The sequence below is a fragment of the Prionailurus viverrinus genome, chromosome A1 (genome assembly GCF_022837055.1).
Source record: "Prionailurus viverrinus isolate Anna chromosome A1, UM_Priviv_1.0, whole genome shotgun sequence".
NCBI classification, from domain to species: Eukaryota; Metazoa; Chordata; class Mammalia; order Carnivora; family Felidae; genus Prionailurus; species Prionailurus viverrinus.
Genome location: NC_062561.1, coordinates 90006708 through 90020111, shown reverse-complemented (window position 1 = coordinate 90020111; position 13404 = coordinate 90006708). Strand labels below are relative to the sequence as shown.

General features: G+C 40.5%; 1 protein-coding gene across 1 annotated transcript; it reads right to left on the bottom strand.

Annotated features, from left to right (window-relative positions):
• Window positions 1–12269: 12269 nt before the first annotated feature.
• On the bottom strand, window positions 12270–13172 carry LOC125148771 (vomeronasal type-1 receptor 4-like). Its single transcript, XM_047827062.1, has one exon. It carries the CDS (start codon window positions 13170–13172, stop codon window positions 12270–12272), a length of 903 nt encoding a protein of 300 aa, XP_047683018.1.
• Between the last annotated feature and the right edge of the window lie 232 nt (window positions 13173–13404).

Here is a 13404-nt window from a genome sequence, read left to right as displayed (position 1 = left end):
GCTGATCACTTAGATTCCACCTACACCTGCCTAAATAACCCAGAAAACCGCCAGAGGATTAGCAGAACGGATTCGCTGGAGCCAAACGCAGACGAGAGGCCCACGGAAGAGGGTAGGAAGGGCGGCGAGGCGGTGCGCGCTCCATGTACTGGTGGGAGGGAGCCGGGGCGGAGGGGCGGCTCGCTGGCCAAGCAGAGCCCCCGAGTCTGGCTTGCAAAAGCAGAGGGGCCTGATGGACTGTGTTCCGACAGCAAGCGCGACTTAGTGTCTGGGAGGTCATAAGTAAACAGCTCTGCTCAGAAAGCGGGAAGGCTGGAGGACAAAGGGAGGGAGAGCTGCTGAGCCCCCAGACGACAGAGCTCAGTTTGGCAGGGAACAAAGGCGCCCGCCAGCGCCATCTCCCCCGCCCATCCCCCAGCCAAAATCCCAAAGAGAACCAGTTCCTGCCAGGGAACTTGCTCGCTCCGCGCAAAAACGCAACTCTGTGCTTCTGCGGAGCCAAACCTCCGGCAGCGGATCTGACTCCCTCCTGCTGCCACAGGGCCCCTCCTGAAGTGGATCACCTAAGAAGAAGTGAGCTAAGCCTGCCCCTCCTGCCCCTGTGCAACTTGCCTACCCACCCCAGCTAATTCGCCAGATCCCCAGCATCACAAGCCTGGCAGTGTGCAAGTAGCCCAGACAGGCCAGGCCACCCCACAGTGAATCCCGCCCCTAGGAGAGGGGAAGAGAAGGCACACAGCAGTCTGACTGTGGCCCCAGCGGTGGGCTGGGGGCAGACATCAGGTCTGACTGCGGCTCCGCCCACCAACTCCAGTTATACACCACAGCACAGAAGTGCCCTGCAGGTCCTCACCACGCCAGGGACTATCCAAAATGACCAAGCAGAAGAATTCCCTTCAGAAGAATCTCCAGGAAACAACAACAGCTAATGAGCTGATCAAAAAGGACTTAAATACTATAACAGAAAGTGAATTTAGAATAATAGTCATAAAATTAATTCCTGGGCTTGAAAACAGTATACAGGACAGCAGAGAATCTCTGGCTACAGAGATCAAGGGACTAAGGAACAGTCACGAGGAGCTGAAAAACGCTTTAAACGAAATGCATAACAAAATGGGAACCACCACGGCTCGGATTGAAGAGGCAGAGGAGAGAATAGGTGAACTAGAAGATAAAGTTATAGAAAAAGAGGAAGCTGAGAAAAAGAGAGATAAAAAAAATCCAGGAGTATGAGGGGAAAATTAGAGAACTAAGTGATACACTAAAAAGAAATAATATACGCATAATTGGTATCCCAGAGGAGGAAGAGAGAGGGAAAGGTGCTGAAGGGGTACTTGAAGAAATAATAGCTGAGAACTTCCCTGAACTGGGGAAGGAAAAAGGCATTGAAATCCAAGAGGCACAGAGAACTCCCTTCAGACCTAACTTGAATCGATCTTCTGCACGACATATCATAGTGAAACTGGCAAAATACAAGGATAAAGAGAAAATTCTGAAAGCAGCAAGGGGTAAACGTGCCCTCACATATAAAGGGAGACCTATAAGACTCGTGACTGATCTCTCTTTTAAAACGTGGCAGGCCAGAAAGAATTGGCAAGAGATCTTCAGTGTGCTAGACAGAAAAAATATGCAGCCGAGAATCCTTTATCCAGCAAGTCTGTCATTTAGAATAGAAGGAGAGATAAAGGTCTTTCCAAACAAACAAAAACTGAAGGAATTTGTCACCACTAAACCAGCCCTGCAAGAGATCCTAAGGGGGACCCTGTGAGACAAAGTACCAGAGACATCACTATAAGCATAAAACATACAGACATCACAATGACTCTAAACCCGTATCTTTCTATAATAACACTGAATGTAAATGGATTAAATGCGCCAACCAAAAGACATAGGGTATCAGAATGGATAAAAAACAAGACCCATCTATTTTCTGTCTACAAGAGACTCATTTGAGACCTGAGGACACCTTTAGATTGAGAGTGAGGGGATGGAGAACTATTTCTCATGCTACTGGAAGCCAAAAGAAAGCTGGAGTAGCCATACTTATATCAGACAAACTAGACTTTAAATTAAAGGCTGTAACAAGAGATGAAGAAGGACATTATATAATAGTTACAGGGTCTATCCACCAGGAAGAGCTAACAATTATAAATGTCTATGCACCGAATACCGGAGCCCCCAAATATATAAAACAATTACCCATAAACATAAGCAACCTTATTGATAAGAATGTGGTAATTGCAGGGGACTTTAACACCCCACTTACAGAAATGGATAGATCATCTAGACACACGGTCAATAAAGAAACAAAGGCCCTGAATGAGACATTGGATCAGATGGACTTGACAGATATATTTAGAACTCTGCATCCCAGAGCAACAGAATATACTTTCCTCTCGAGTGCACATGGAACATTCTCCAAGATAGATCATATACTGGGTCACAAAACAGCCCTTCATAAGTTTACCAGAATTATACCATGCATACTTTCAGACCACAATGCTATGAAGCTTGAAATCAACCACAGGAAAAAGTCTGGCAAACCTCCAAAAGCATGGAGGTTAAAGAACACCCTACTAAAGAATGAGTGGGTCAACCAGGCAATTAGAGAAGAAATTAAAAAATATATGGAAACAAACGAAAATGAAAATACAACAATCCAAACGCTTTGGGACGCAGCGAAGGCAGTCCTGAGAGGAAAATACATTGCAATCCAGGCCTATCTCAAGAAACAAGAAAAATCCCAAATACAAAATCTAACAGCACACCTAAAGGAACTAGAAGCAGAACAGCAAAGGCAGCCTAAACCCAGCAGAAGAAGAGAAATAATAAAGATCAGAGCAGAAATAAACAATATAGAATCTAAAAAAACTGTAGAGCAGATCAACGAAACCAAGAGTTGGTTTTTTGAAAAAATAAACAAAATTGACAATCCTCTAGCCAGGCTTCTCAAAAAGAAAAGGGAGATGACCCAAATAGATACAATCATGAATGAAAATGGAATGATTACAACCAATCCCTCAGAGATACAAACAATTATCAGGGAATACTATGAAAAATTATATGCCCACAAATTGGAAAACCCGTAAGAAATGGACAAATTCCTGAACACCCACACTCTTCCAAAACTCAATCAGGAGGGAATAAAAAGCTTGAACAGACCCATAACCAGCGAAGAAATTGAATCGGTTATCAAAAATCTCCCAACAAATAAGAGTCCAGGACCAGATGGCTTCCCAGGGGAGTTCTACCAGACGTTTAAAGCAGAGATAATACCTATCCTTCTCAAGCTATTCCAAGAAATAGAAAGGGAAGGAAAACTTCCAGACTCATTCTATGAAGCCAGTATTACTTTGATTCCTAAACCAGACAGAGACCCAGTAACAAAAGAGAACTACAGGCCAATATCCCTGATGAATATGGATGCAAAAATTCTCAATAAGATACTAGCAAATCGAATTCAACGGCATATAAAAAGAATTATTCACCATGATCAAGTGGGATTCATTCCTGGGATGCAGGGCTGGTTCAACATTCGCAAATCAATCAACGTGATACATCACATTAACAAAAAAAAAAAGAGAAGAACCATATGATCAAAAGGCCTTTGACAAAATCCAGCATGCTTTCTTAATAAAAACCCTTGAGAAAGTCGGGATAGAAGGAACATACTTAAAGATCATAAAAGCCATTTATGAAAAGCCCACAGCTAACATCATCCTCAACAGGGAAAAACTGAGAGCTTTTTCCCTGAGATCAGGAACACGACAGGGATGCCCACTCTCACTGCTGTTGTTTAACATAGTGCTGGAAGTTCTAGCATCAGCAATCAGACAACAAAAGGAAATCAAAGGCATCAAAATTGGCAAAGATGAAGTCAAGCTTTTGTTTTTTGCAGATGACATGATATTATACATGGAAAATCCGATAGACTCCACCAAAACTCTACTAGAACTGATCCATGAATTCAGCAAAGTTGCAGGATACAAAATCAATGTACAGAAATCAGTTGCATTCTTATACACTAACAATGAAGCAACAGAAAGACAAATAAAGAAACTGATCCCATTCACAATTGCACCAAGAAGCATAAAATACCTAGGAATAAATCTAACCAAAGATGTAAAGGATCTGTATGCTGAAAACTATAGAAAGCTTATGAAGGTAATTGAAGAAGATTTAAAGAAATGGAAAGACATTCCCTGCTCATGGATTGGAAGAATAAATATTGTCAAAATGTCAATACTACCCAAAGCTATCTACACATTCAATGCAATCCCAATCAAAATTGCACCAGCATTCTTCTCGAAACTAGAACAAGCCATCCTAAAATTCATATGGAACCACAAAAGGCCCCGAATAGCCAAAGTAATTCTGAAAAAGAAGACCAAAGCAGGAGGCATCACAATCCCAGACTTTAGCCTCTACTACAAAGCTGTCATCATGAAGACAGCATGGTATTGGCACAAAAACAGACACATACACCAATGGAATAGAATAGAAACCCCAGAACTAGACCCACAAACGTATGGCCAACTCATCTTTGACAAAGCAGGAAAGAACATCCAATGGAAAAAAGACAGTCTCTTTAACAAATGGTGCTGGGAGAACTGGACAGCAACATGCAGAAGGTTGAAACTAGACCACTTTCTCACACCATTCACAAAAATAAACTCAAAACGGATAAAGGACCTGAATGTGAGACAGGAAACCATCAAAACCTTAGAGGAGAAAGCAGGAAAAGACCTCTCTGACCTCAGCCGTAGCAATCTCTTACTCGACACATCCCCAAAGGCAAGGGAATTAAAAGCAAAAGTGAATTACTGGGACCTTATGAAGATAAAAAGCTTCTGCACAGCCAAGGAAACAACCAACAAAACTAAAAGGCAACCAACGGAATGGGAAAAGATATTCGCAAATGACATATCGGACAAAGGGCTAGTATCCAAAATCTATAAAGAGCTCACCAAACTCCACACCCGAAAAACAAATAACCCAGTGAAGAAATGGGCAGAAAACATGAATAGACACTTCTCTAAAGAAGACATCCGGATGGCCAACAGGCACATGAAAAGATGTTCAGCGTCGCTCCTTATCAGGGAAATACAAATCAAAACCACACTCAGGTATCACCTCACGCCAGTCAGAGTGGCCAAAATGAACAAATCAGGATACTATAGATGCTGGAGAGGATGTGGAGAAATGGGAACCCTCTTGCACTGTTGGTGGGAATGCAAACTGGTGCAGCCACTCTGGAAAGCAGTGTGGAGGTTCCTCAGAAAATTAAAAATAGACCTACCCTATGACCCAGCAATAGCACTGCTAGGAATTTATCCAAGGGATACAGGAGTACTGATGCATAGGGGCACTTGTACCCCAATGTTTATAGCAGCACTCTCAACAATAGCCAAATTATGGAAAGAGCCTAAATGTCCATCAACTGATGAATGGATAAAGAAATTGTGGTTTATATACACAATGGAATACTACGTGGCAATGAGAAAAAATGAAATATGGCCTTTTGTAGCAACGTAGATGGAACTGGAGAGTGTGATGCTAAGTGAAATAAGCCATACAGAGAAAGACAGATACCGTATGTGTTCACTCTTATGTGGATCCTGAGAAACTTAACAGGAACCCATGGGGGAGGGGAAGGAAAAAAAAAAGAGGTTAGAATGGGAGAGAGCCAAAGCATAAGAGACTGTTGAAAACTGAGAACAAACTGAGGGTTGATGGGGGGTGGGAGGGAGGAGAGGGTGGATGATGGGTATTGAGGAGGGCACCTTTTGGGATGAGCACTGGGTGTTGTATGGAAACCAATTTGTCAATAAATTTCATTAAAAAAAAAGATGCATGGTATAACTTAGATCTTTTTGAAATAGAAGAAACTTGTTTTATCATCTAATATGTAGTTTCTGGAGAGTGTTTCATGTGCAACTGACATGTGTATTCTGCTGTTTTAGAATGCAATGTTCTTAATACATCTATTAAATCCATCTGGTCCAGGGTGTCCTTTAAAGCCACTGTGTCAGTGTTGATTTTCTGTTGAAATTATCCGTCCATTGATGTAAGTGGGTGTTGTCACCCCCTACTATTATTGTATTGCTATCAATTATTTCCTTTGTATATGTTATTAACACTTTTATTGTAGGGGATAAGCTTAGGAATCCCCTGGGCTTACACCAATGGGTTAACAAGCATAAAGAAATACAAAGTCATAAAATGCTCACACCCGAGTTTGGGTAAGTCAGATTGGCACCCCAAGAATAGGGGGTGCAAAGACATCCCTAGAATAGGGAGGTGCAAAGTTTCCAGGATTAGCGAGGTGCAAAGGCACCCCAAAATAGAGAGGGGTGCAGAGCCCCCAAAATAGAGAGGCAAAGGCCTAAAATAGAAATGGTGCAAAGTACCATCTATCCAGTACATAGATATATGAAATAAACAAGATTAGATATTCAGGGTGGAAGCACCCCCAATTTAGTACTATAGCAGAAAATATGCTTTCATAGGAGAATAGGGCCAGGTTAGGTAAATTGGTGAATTGGACTATGGACTGCTGCACTGCAAGCAAAGCAGCCCAGAGCAGAGATGGTTAACAAAAGAAAAGGAGCCTTGTCAACCCTGAGTTTATTCTCCCTATCTGTCTCATCCCTTAGGCTAGCAAAGATAAACAGAGGTACTGCCTCATGTCCGCTGTAAACAACCTTCCTCCCCATTGCCTGGTTCCCGGATTTTATTTTGCATAAACCCAAATCCCTAACCACCAATATGTTCAAGTTTTTATGTTTTTGGGTGCTCCTAGATATATATACCTAATATAGGTTATGCTTTAGTGTTGCATTGTCCCCTTAATGATTATATAGTGTCTTTAGTTGTCGCTTATTACAGTATTGTTTTAAAATAAAATTTGTCTGTTATAAGTATGGCTACCCTGGTTTTCTTTTGACTTACATTTCCATGATAAATGTTTCTCCATCCCCTCATTTTCAATCTTTAGGTGTCTTTAGGTGAAATGAGTCTCTTATAGGCAGCATAAAGGTGGATGTTTTTAAAAAAATCTATTTCGTCACTCTATGTCTTTTGATAGGAGCATTTAGTCCATTTATATCAAAAGCAGTTATTGACATGTATATATTTATTGCCATTTTGTTACTTGTTTCTTCCTTCCCTTGCTCTCTTCTCTCATCATAAGTTTGCTTTCTTTAGTGATATACTTGGATTTCTTTCTCTTTATTCTTTGCATATCTATTACTGGTTTTTGATTTGAAGTTAACATTATGTTTTTGAATAACATCTTATGCATATCTATCAAAAGTTGATGGTCTCTTAAGTTTGAAAACATTTTTACTTGCCCCCTCCCCATTTTAGGCATATGGTGTCATATGTTATATCTTTTTTATTTTGTGAGTCCCTTGACTGATTTTTATAAATATGGTGTACTTATTTTTACTGCTTTTATGCTTTCTACTTTTCTTACTCTTACTTATGGTCTTTTCTTTCCACTGAAAGAGTCCCCTTTAACATTTCTTTTTGGGCTGCTTTGGCCATCATGAACTCCTTTAACTTTTGTTTGTCTAGGTAACACTATTTCTTCTATTCTGAAAGATACCCTTGCTGAATAGGGTATTCTTGATTGCAGATTTTTTTGTTCAGCACTTTGGATATATCATGCCACTCTGTTCTGACCTGCAAAGTCTCTGATGAAAAAAGTGCAGAGAGCCTTTTGGGGTCTCCTTTGCATATAACTGTTTTCTTTCCACTTGCCTCTTCTTTTTTAAGATTATTCATTTATTTTGAGAAAGGGAGGGGAAGGGAGAGTGAGGGAGAAAGGGAGAGAGAGTATCCCAGGCAGGCTCCTTGCAGTCAGTGCAGAGCCTGACATGAGGCTTGAACTCACAAACCATGAGATCATTACCTGAACCAAAACTAAGAGGTAGTTTAACTTACTGAGCCACCCAGGTGTCACCCTCTTGCTGCTTTTAAAATTCTTTTTACTACTGCTTTTTTGAATTTTGATTATTATGTATCTTGAAGTGTACCTCCTTTGGGTTGATTTTGTTGAGGAAATCTCTGTAGCTCCTGGATCTGAACCTCCTTCCCCAGATTCAGGAATTAAAAAAAAAATTTATGTCTTAATTCTACTTTGAAAGAGAGACAGAGTGCAAGCAGGGGTAGGGTGTAGAGAGGGGGAGACACAGAATCCGAAGCGGGCTCCAGGCTCTGAGCTATCAGCACAGAGTTCAACATGGGGCTGGAACTCACAGACTGCGAGACCATGACCTGAGCTGAAGTTAAATGCTTAACCGACTGAGCCACCCAGGCACCACAATTCACGAATTTTTCAGTTATTATTTCTTCAGATAAATTTTCTGCCCCCTCTTCTCTATCTGCTCCTTCCAAGATCCCTATAATGTGAATGTTATTATGGTTGATGGTGTCACTGAATTCTCTAAATCTATTCTTATCTTGCACATTTTTTTCTTTTTGTCTTTTGAGTTTATTTATTTAATTTATTTATTTAATATTGAAAATAATTTATTGTCAAATTGGTTTCCATACAACCCCCAGTACTCATCCCAACAGGTGCCCTCCTCAATGCCCATCACACACTTTCCCCTCTTCCCCATCCCCCATCAACCCTCAGTTTGTTTTCAGTATTTAAGAGTCTCTTATGGTTTGCCTCCCTCCCTCTCTGTAACTTTTTTTCCCCCTTCCCCTCCACCATGGTCTTCTGTTAAATTTTTCAGGATCCACATATGAGTGAAAACACATGGTATCTGTCTTTCTCTGCCTGACATATTTCACTTAGCGTAATACCCTCCAGTTCCATCCACGTTGCTGCAAATGGCCAGATTTCATTCTTTCTCATTGCCAAGTAGTATTCCATTGTATATATAAACCACAACTTCTTTACCCATTCGTCAGTTGATGGACATTTAGGGTCTTTTCATAATTTGGCTATTGTTGAAAGTGCTGCTGTAAACATTGGGGTACATGTGCCCCTATGCATCAGCACTCCTGTAGCCCTTGGGTAAATTCCTAGCAGTGCTATTGCTGGGTCAGAGGGTAGCTCTAGCATTCCCACCAACAGTGCAAGAGGGTTCCCATTTCTCCACATCCTCACCAGCATCTGTAGTTTCCTGATTTGTTCATTTTAGCCACTCTGACTGGTGTGAAGTGGTATCGGAGTGTGGTTTTGATTTGTATTACTCTGATGAGGAGTGACATTGAGCATCTTTTCATGTGTCTGTTGGCCTATTTTTTTCTATCACTTGCTCACCTTGATTACTTTCACTTACTCTGTCCTCTAGGTCACTGATCTTTTCTTCTGCTTCCTCTGGTCTACTATTTATTCCATCTAATGTATTTTTTTTTTTAATTTTTTTTTTCAACGTTTATTTATTTTTGGGACAGAGAGAGACAGAGCATGAACGGGGGAGGGGCAGAGAGAGAGAGGGAGACACAGAATCGGAAACAGGCTCCAGGCTCTGAGCCATCAGCCCCAGAGCCTGACACGGGGCTCGAACTCACGGACTGCGAGATCGTGACCTGGCTGAAGTCGGACGCTTAACCGACTGCGCCACCCAGGCGCCCCTTTCTAATGTATTTTTAATATCACTTATTGTGTTCTTCATCTCTGATAGTTTTTTTCTAATCTGTTTGTTAAGGGTTTCATTGATGTCCTCTACTCTTTTCTCAAGACCAGTGAGTATCATTTTGATCATTCAAATTCTTTATCATACATATTACTTATATCCATTTCATTTAGCTCTCTTGCTATGATTTTGTCCTTTTCTTTAATGTGGGTTATATTCCTCTGTCTCCTCATTTTATCTAACTCTCTATTTTTATGTATTAAGAAAGTCAGTTTCATCTCCTGTTCCTGAATATAGAGAGTGGGGTGCACAGTTTTAACAATGCGGTGCTCATTCTTAGCCACAGGGCATGTCCCTATGTTGCTGAGAACAGGGTTGGCCAAGGCCACTCTTCAAAGCATGCATGCATGGGGTGTGCAGTTTTAATGAGGTGCACTTCCCCTAAACTACACAGAAAGGAGATCGTGTTTACCATGTTTGCACTGGTCTTCTGGGGGAGGGGCCCACAGCAGCAGAACTGAGGCATGCCCAGCAGTAGGGACTGGGCACAGTGTAATATGTTAAGTAGTGAATGACAGCAACAAACTAGTGCCACACTCGACTCCATGTTTATGCTTGGGGGCAGAGGGCGAAATGGCACCTGGCAGCTCTTTTGTTCCTGGAGTTGTCTCTCAGTGATTTCTGGCCCTCTTGGACATGCTCTATGATTAGTAAATATCTGTCCCTTCTGAATGCCCCAGGTGTTGTTCAAATTGCTGTTTATGTGCTGTATCAGCATGGGCTTGTATTGTGCTATCTCTTTCTTTCTTTTTTTAAATCTTTTTATTTATTATCATTTTTTAATTTTAACTTGTTTTATTTTTTATTTTTTAAAATTTACATCCAAATTAGTTAGCATATAGTGCAACAATGATTTCAGGAGTAGATTCCTTAGTGCCTCTTATTGTGCTATCTCTTTAAAGGTGGATCTAGTTTCCTATTGCCCTCTCAGCTCTCCCAGAGCTGAGCCTGGTGATTTTTTAAAGTTTCAGGCTTTAATCCTGCTGGTTGTAAGGACTCTGAAAATTTGGCCCAGCTAGTTTTCAAGAGATTCTTCTTCCTGGGGTACAGGCTTCCTGGTGTGATAGTCTGTTTCTCACCCCTCTCCCCACCTGTGGCTCCTTCCCTTGCAGGCATGGCCATGGCTCATTTAGCTCCCCACCACATCTCTGCCCTTCCTATCCTCTTCAATGTGGCCTCTTCTCTACGTTTAGTTGTGGGGTTTGTTCTGCCAGTCTTTAGGTCATTTTCTGGGTTATTCACACTGATTTAATGTTATCTAGTTGTATCCACAGGATGAGGTGAACTGAAGGTCTTCTTATTTCACCATCTTCCCCACACAAAGCTATAGATACTTCAAGTTTTTAATAAATTTTTAGTCTAATATAAATGTTTCCTTTTTAGTTTCAATCTTTTAGTGCATCAGTTATTTCTATTGTGAAAAGAATGTGAGTGAACTGTGTTACCTCATCAATCTCTAATCTGTGGCTTCAATTTTCAGTTTATCTTTCCCAAGAAGTTATGAAGTTCAGAGGTCTGTGCTGTAAGATTAATACATGTGCTGAGAGCAGCTGCATTTTCAAAATTCATTTTATTCTTGTTTTCCTAATCAGAAGTTTCCTTACATTTTTTTTTACTTTTTTAACATTTATTTATTTTTGAGAGACAGAAAGAGACAGAGAGAGACAGAGCATGAGAAGGGGAGGGGCAGAGAGATGGAGACACAGAATTCAAAGCAGGCTCCAGGCTCTGAGCTGTCAGCACAGAGCCTGATGAGGGCCTTGAACTCACAAACTGTGATGACCTGATCATGACCTGATCTGAGGTTAGACAACCAACTGAGCCACCCAAGCACCCCTCCTTACATTTGTTTAAACACAGTTCTTAATGAAAAAAAAAGTTTAAATATTATACTGAGATTTTAGCTGTTTTCTAGAAGATTTTTTCAGGTTTTCTAATATATCATAGTGTTATGTCTCAGAAGTGCTAAATATTTCTTCATAAAAGTGCAAAGCTTCAAAAAAAATCTGCCACAATATAGAATGTATGTCTTCAAAAAACAAAATGTACATTTAAGGAATACTTCTAATGGTGCTAACAGATACAAAGATGTACAAATAGAAAGCCAAGTGTTTTTCACTAAGCATTTGAGAATAATACATTTGGCTTTGAAGACACTTGGTTATTCAGTGGAGTAGGGAAAGTATGGTTATATTTAGTTACATCATTATCCATGATTTAACCAGATATAATCAACAGCATATAGTAGCCTCAAGTATTGTTGGCTTCTAAAGTACACAACAATGTAGATATAACATAATTTTGTCTAATGAAGGCTGTCTAGCATATACCAGCAAGGGTAGTTGCTATAACTCATCTAATACCTATGTCACATTAGGGAAGATGTCTCAAACTGGAAGCATCCAAATAATGAGAAGAATAATTTTTTTACAATCATTTTAGAAAAGGTAAAATAGTGCCCCATTCAGGTGCAATATGTTTTATTTTATGAGTATTGTCATTTATCTCCATATGTTCATTAAGCTGGATGGTTTGAAGAAATGGCCAAAGTAAAAATTATTTATACCCTTGCAGAATTCTACCTTACTAAAATCTTAATGTGGGAAAATGTAATCACATGGCTCTTGTGTCAAAGAAGTTTGTGAGGGCGTTCAAACCTCTAAGGGACATAGACTGTGGTGAGGACTTTCTCGTTTTTGCAAAGTTACAGTTCAGAAATGATCGTCTATTATTATTTTTGATCAGCACAAAAGGGCAGATTGCTGGATAACAAGAGGAGAGAAAAATAGTAATGTTCTCCAGACTTTGTACATTATGCCTGTAAATTATGTAAATGGTAAGGCAAGTGTTGGTCCAGTAAAAGAAAACAAAGCAGCTCACCAGTGCCAGGATTGTGTGGGTGGCCCTGGTTTCAGGAGATGGTCTTGGGCAGAGGCTGGTCCTATGGACATGCTGGACTGTCTTGCGATGTATGAAGAGAAAGTTTACCATGTACATACTGGTCCAGATCATGAGGCAAATACACAGAATATCTCGTAAGACCATACCCCCTAGAAAAGCAGCCTCCTGAAGTTTATCAGGTTCTCTCCCACTACAGTATGTCAGTGAATACACTTGTCCAACTTCACTGATGTTGTAGGGGCCCACAGCAGTTATGATGACACGGACGTAGATCAGCATGTTGATGATCCAGAAAGAAAAGAAGGCAGGAAAAAGGTACATGGAGACTTTGGGTTTGAGCCATGCCCACCTAGAGTTGCTAGGAGTGATAATTATGGCCTGAAAAATACTCAGGAAAGACGTGGTGCAGAGGGAGACACCCCGTGTGACTCTGTAGATGTACAGCACTGCCTTACAACCAATGTCATCCAGAAAATTTCTTACCCCAAAAGCATTTATTATTTCTGGAATCACACTGGAAAGAATTGTCATGATATTAGCTAAAGTTAAATGGGTGCATATCAAATCTATAGGCTTTTTGGAGGAGGGCTGAAATAAAGTGTTGATGTTTAACATGAGTAATAATGTGTTTCCAATAAAACCAATCCCAAATTGAAAGAGAAAAAATATTCCCAAAATAGTATCACTTGAAACTATTATATTCATGGCCTCTTCTACTCTGGATAGACTCCTCAACAGCCTAAAAAGAGGCAGAAAATGATCTGTAAGCTTGATAGAAATAACAGGACTCTATGGAAAGCCCTTGAGATATGATCAATCTTGGCAGTAGGTTGTGCAAATATTCTAT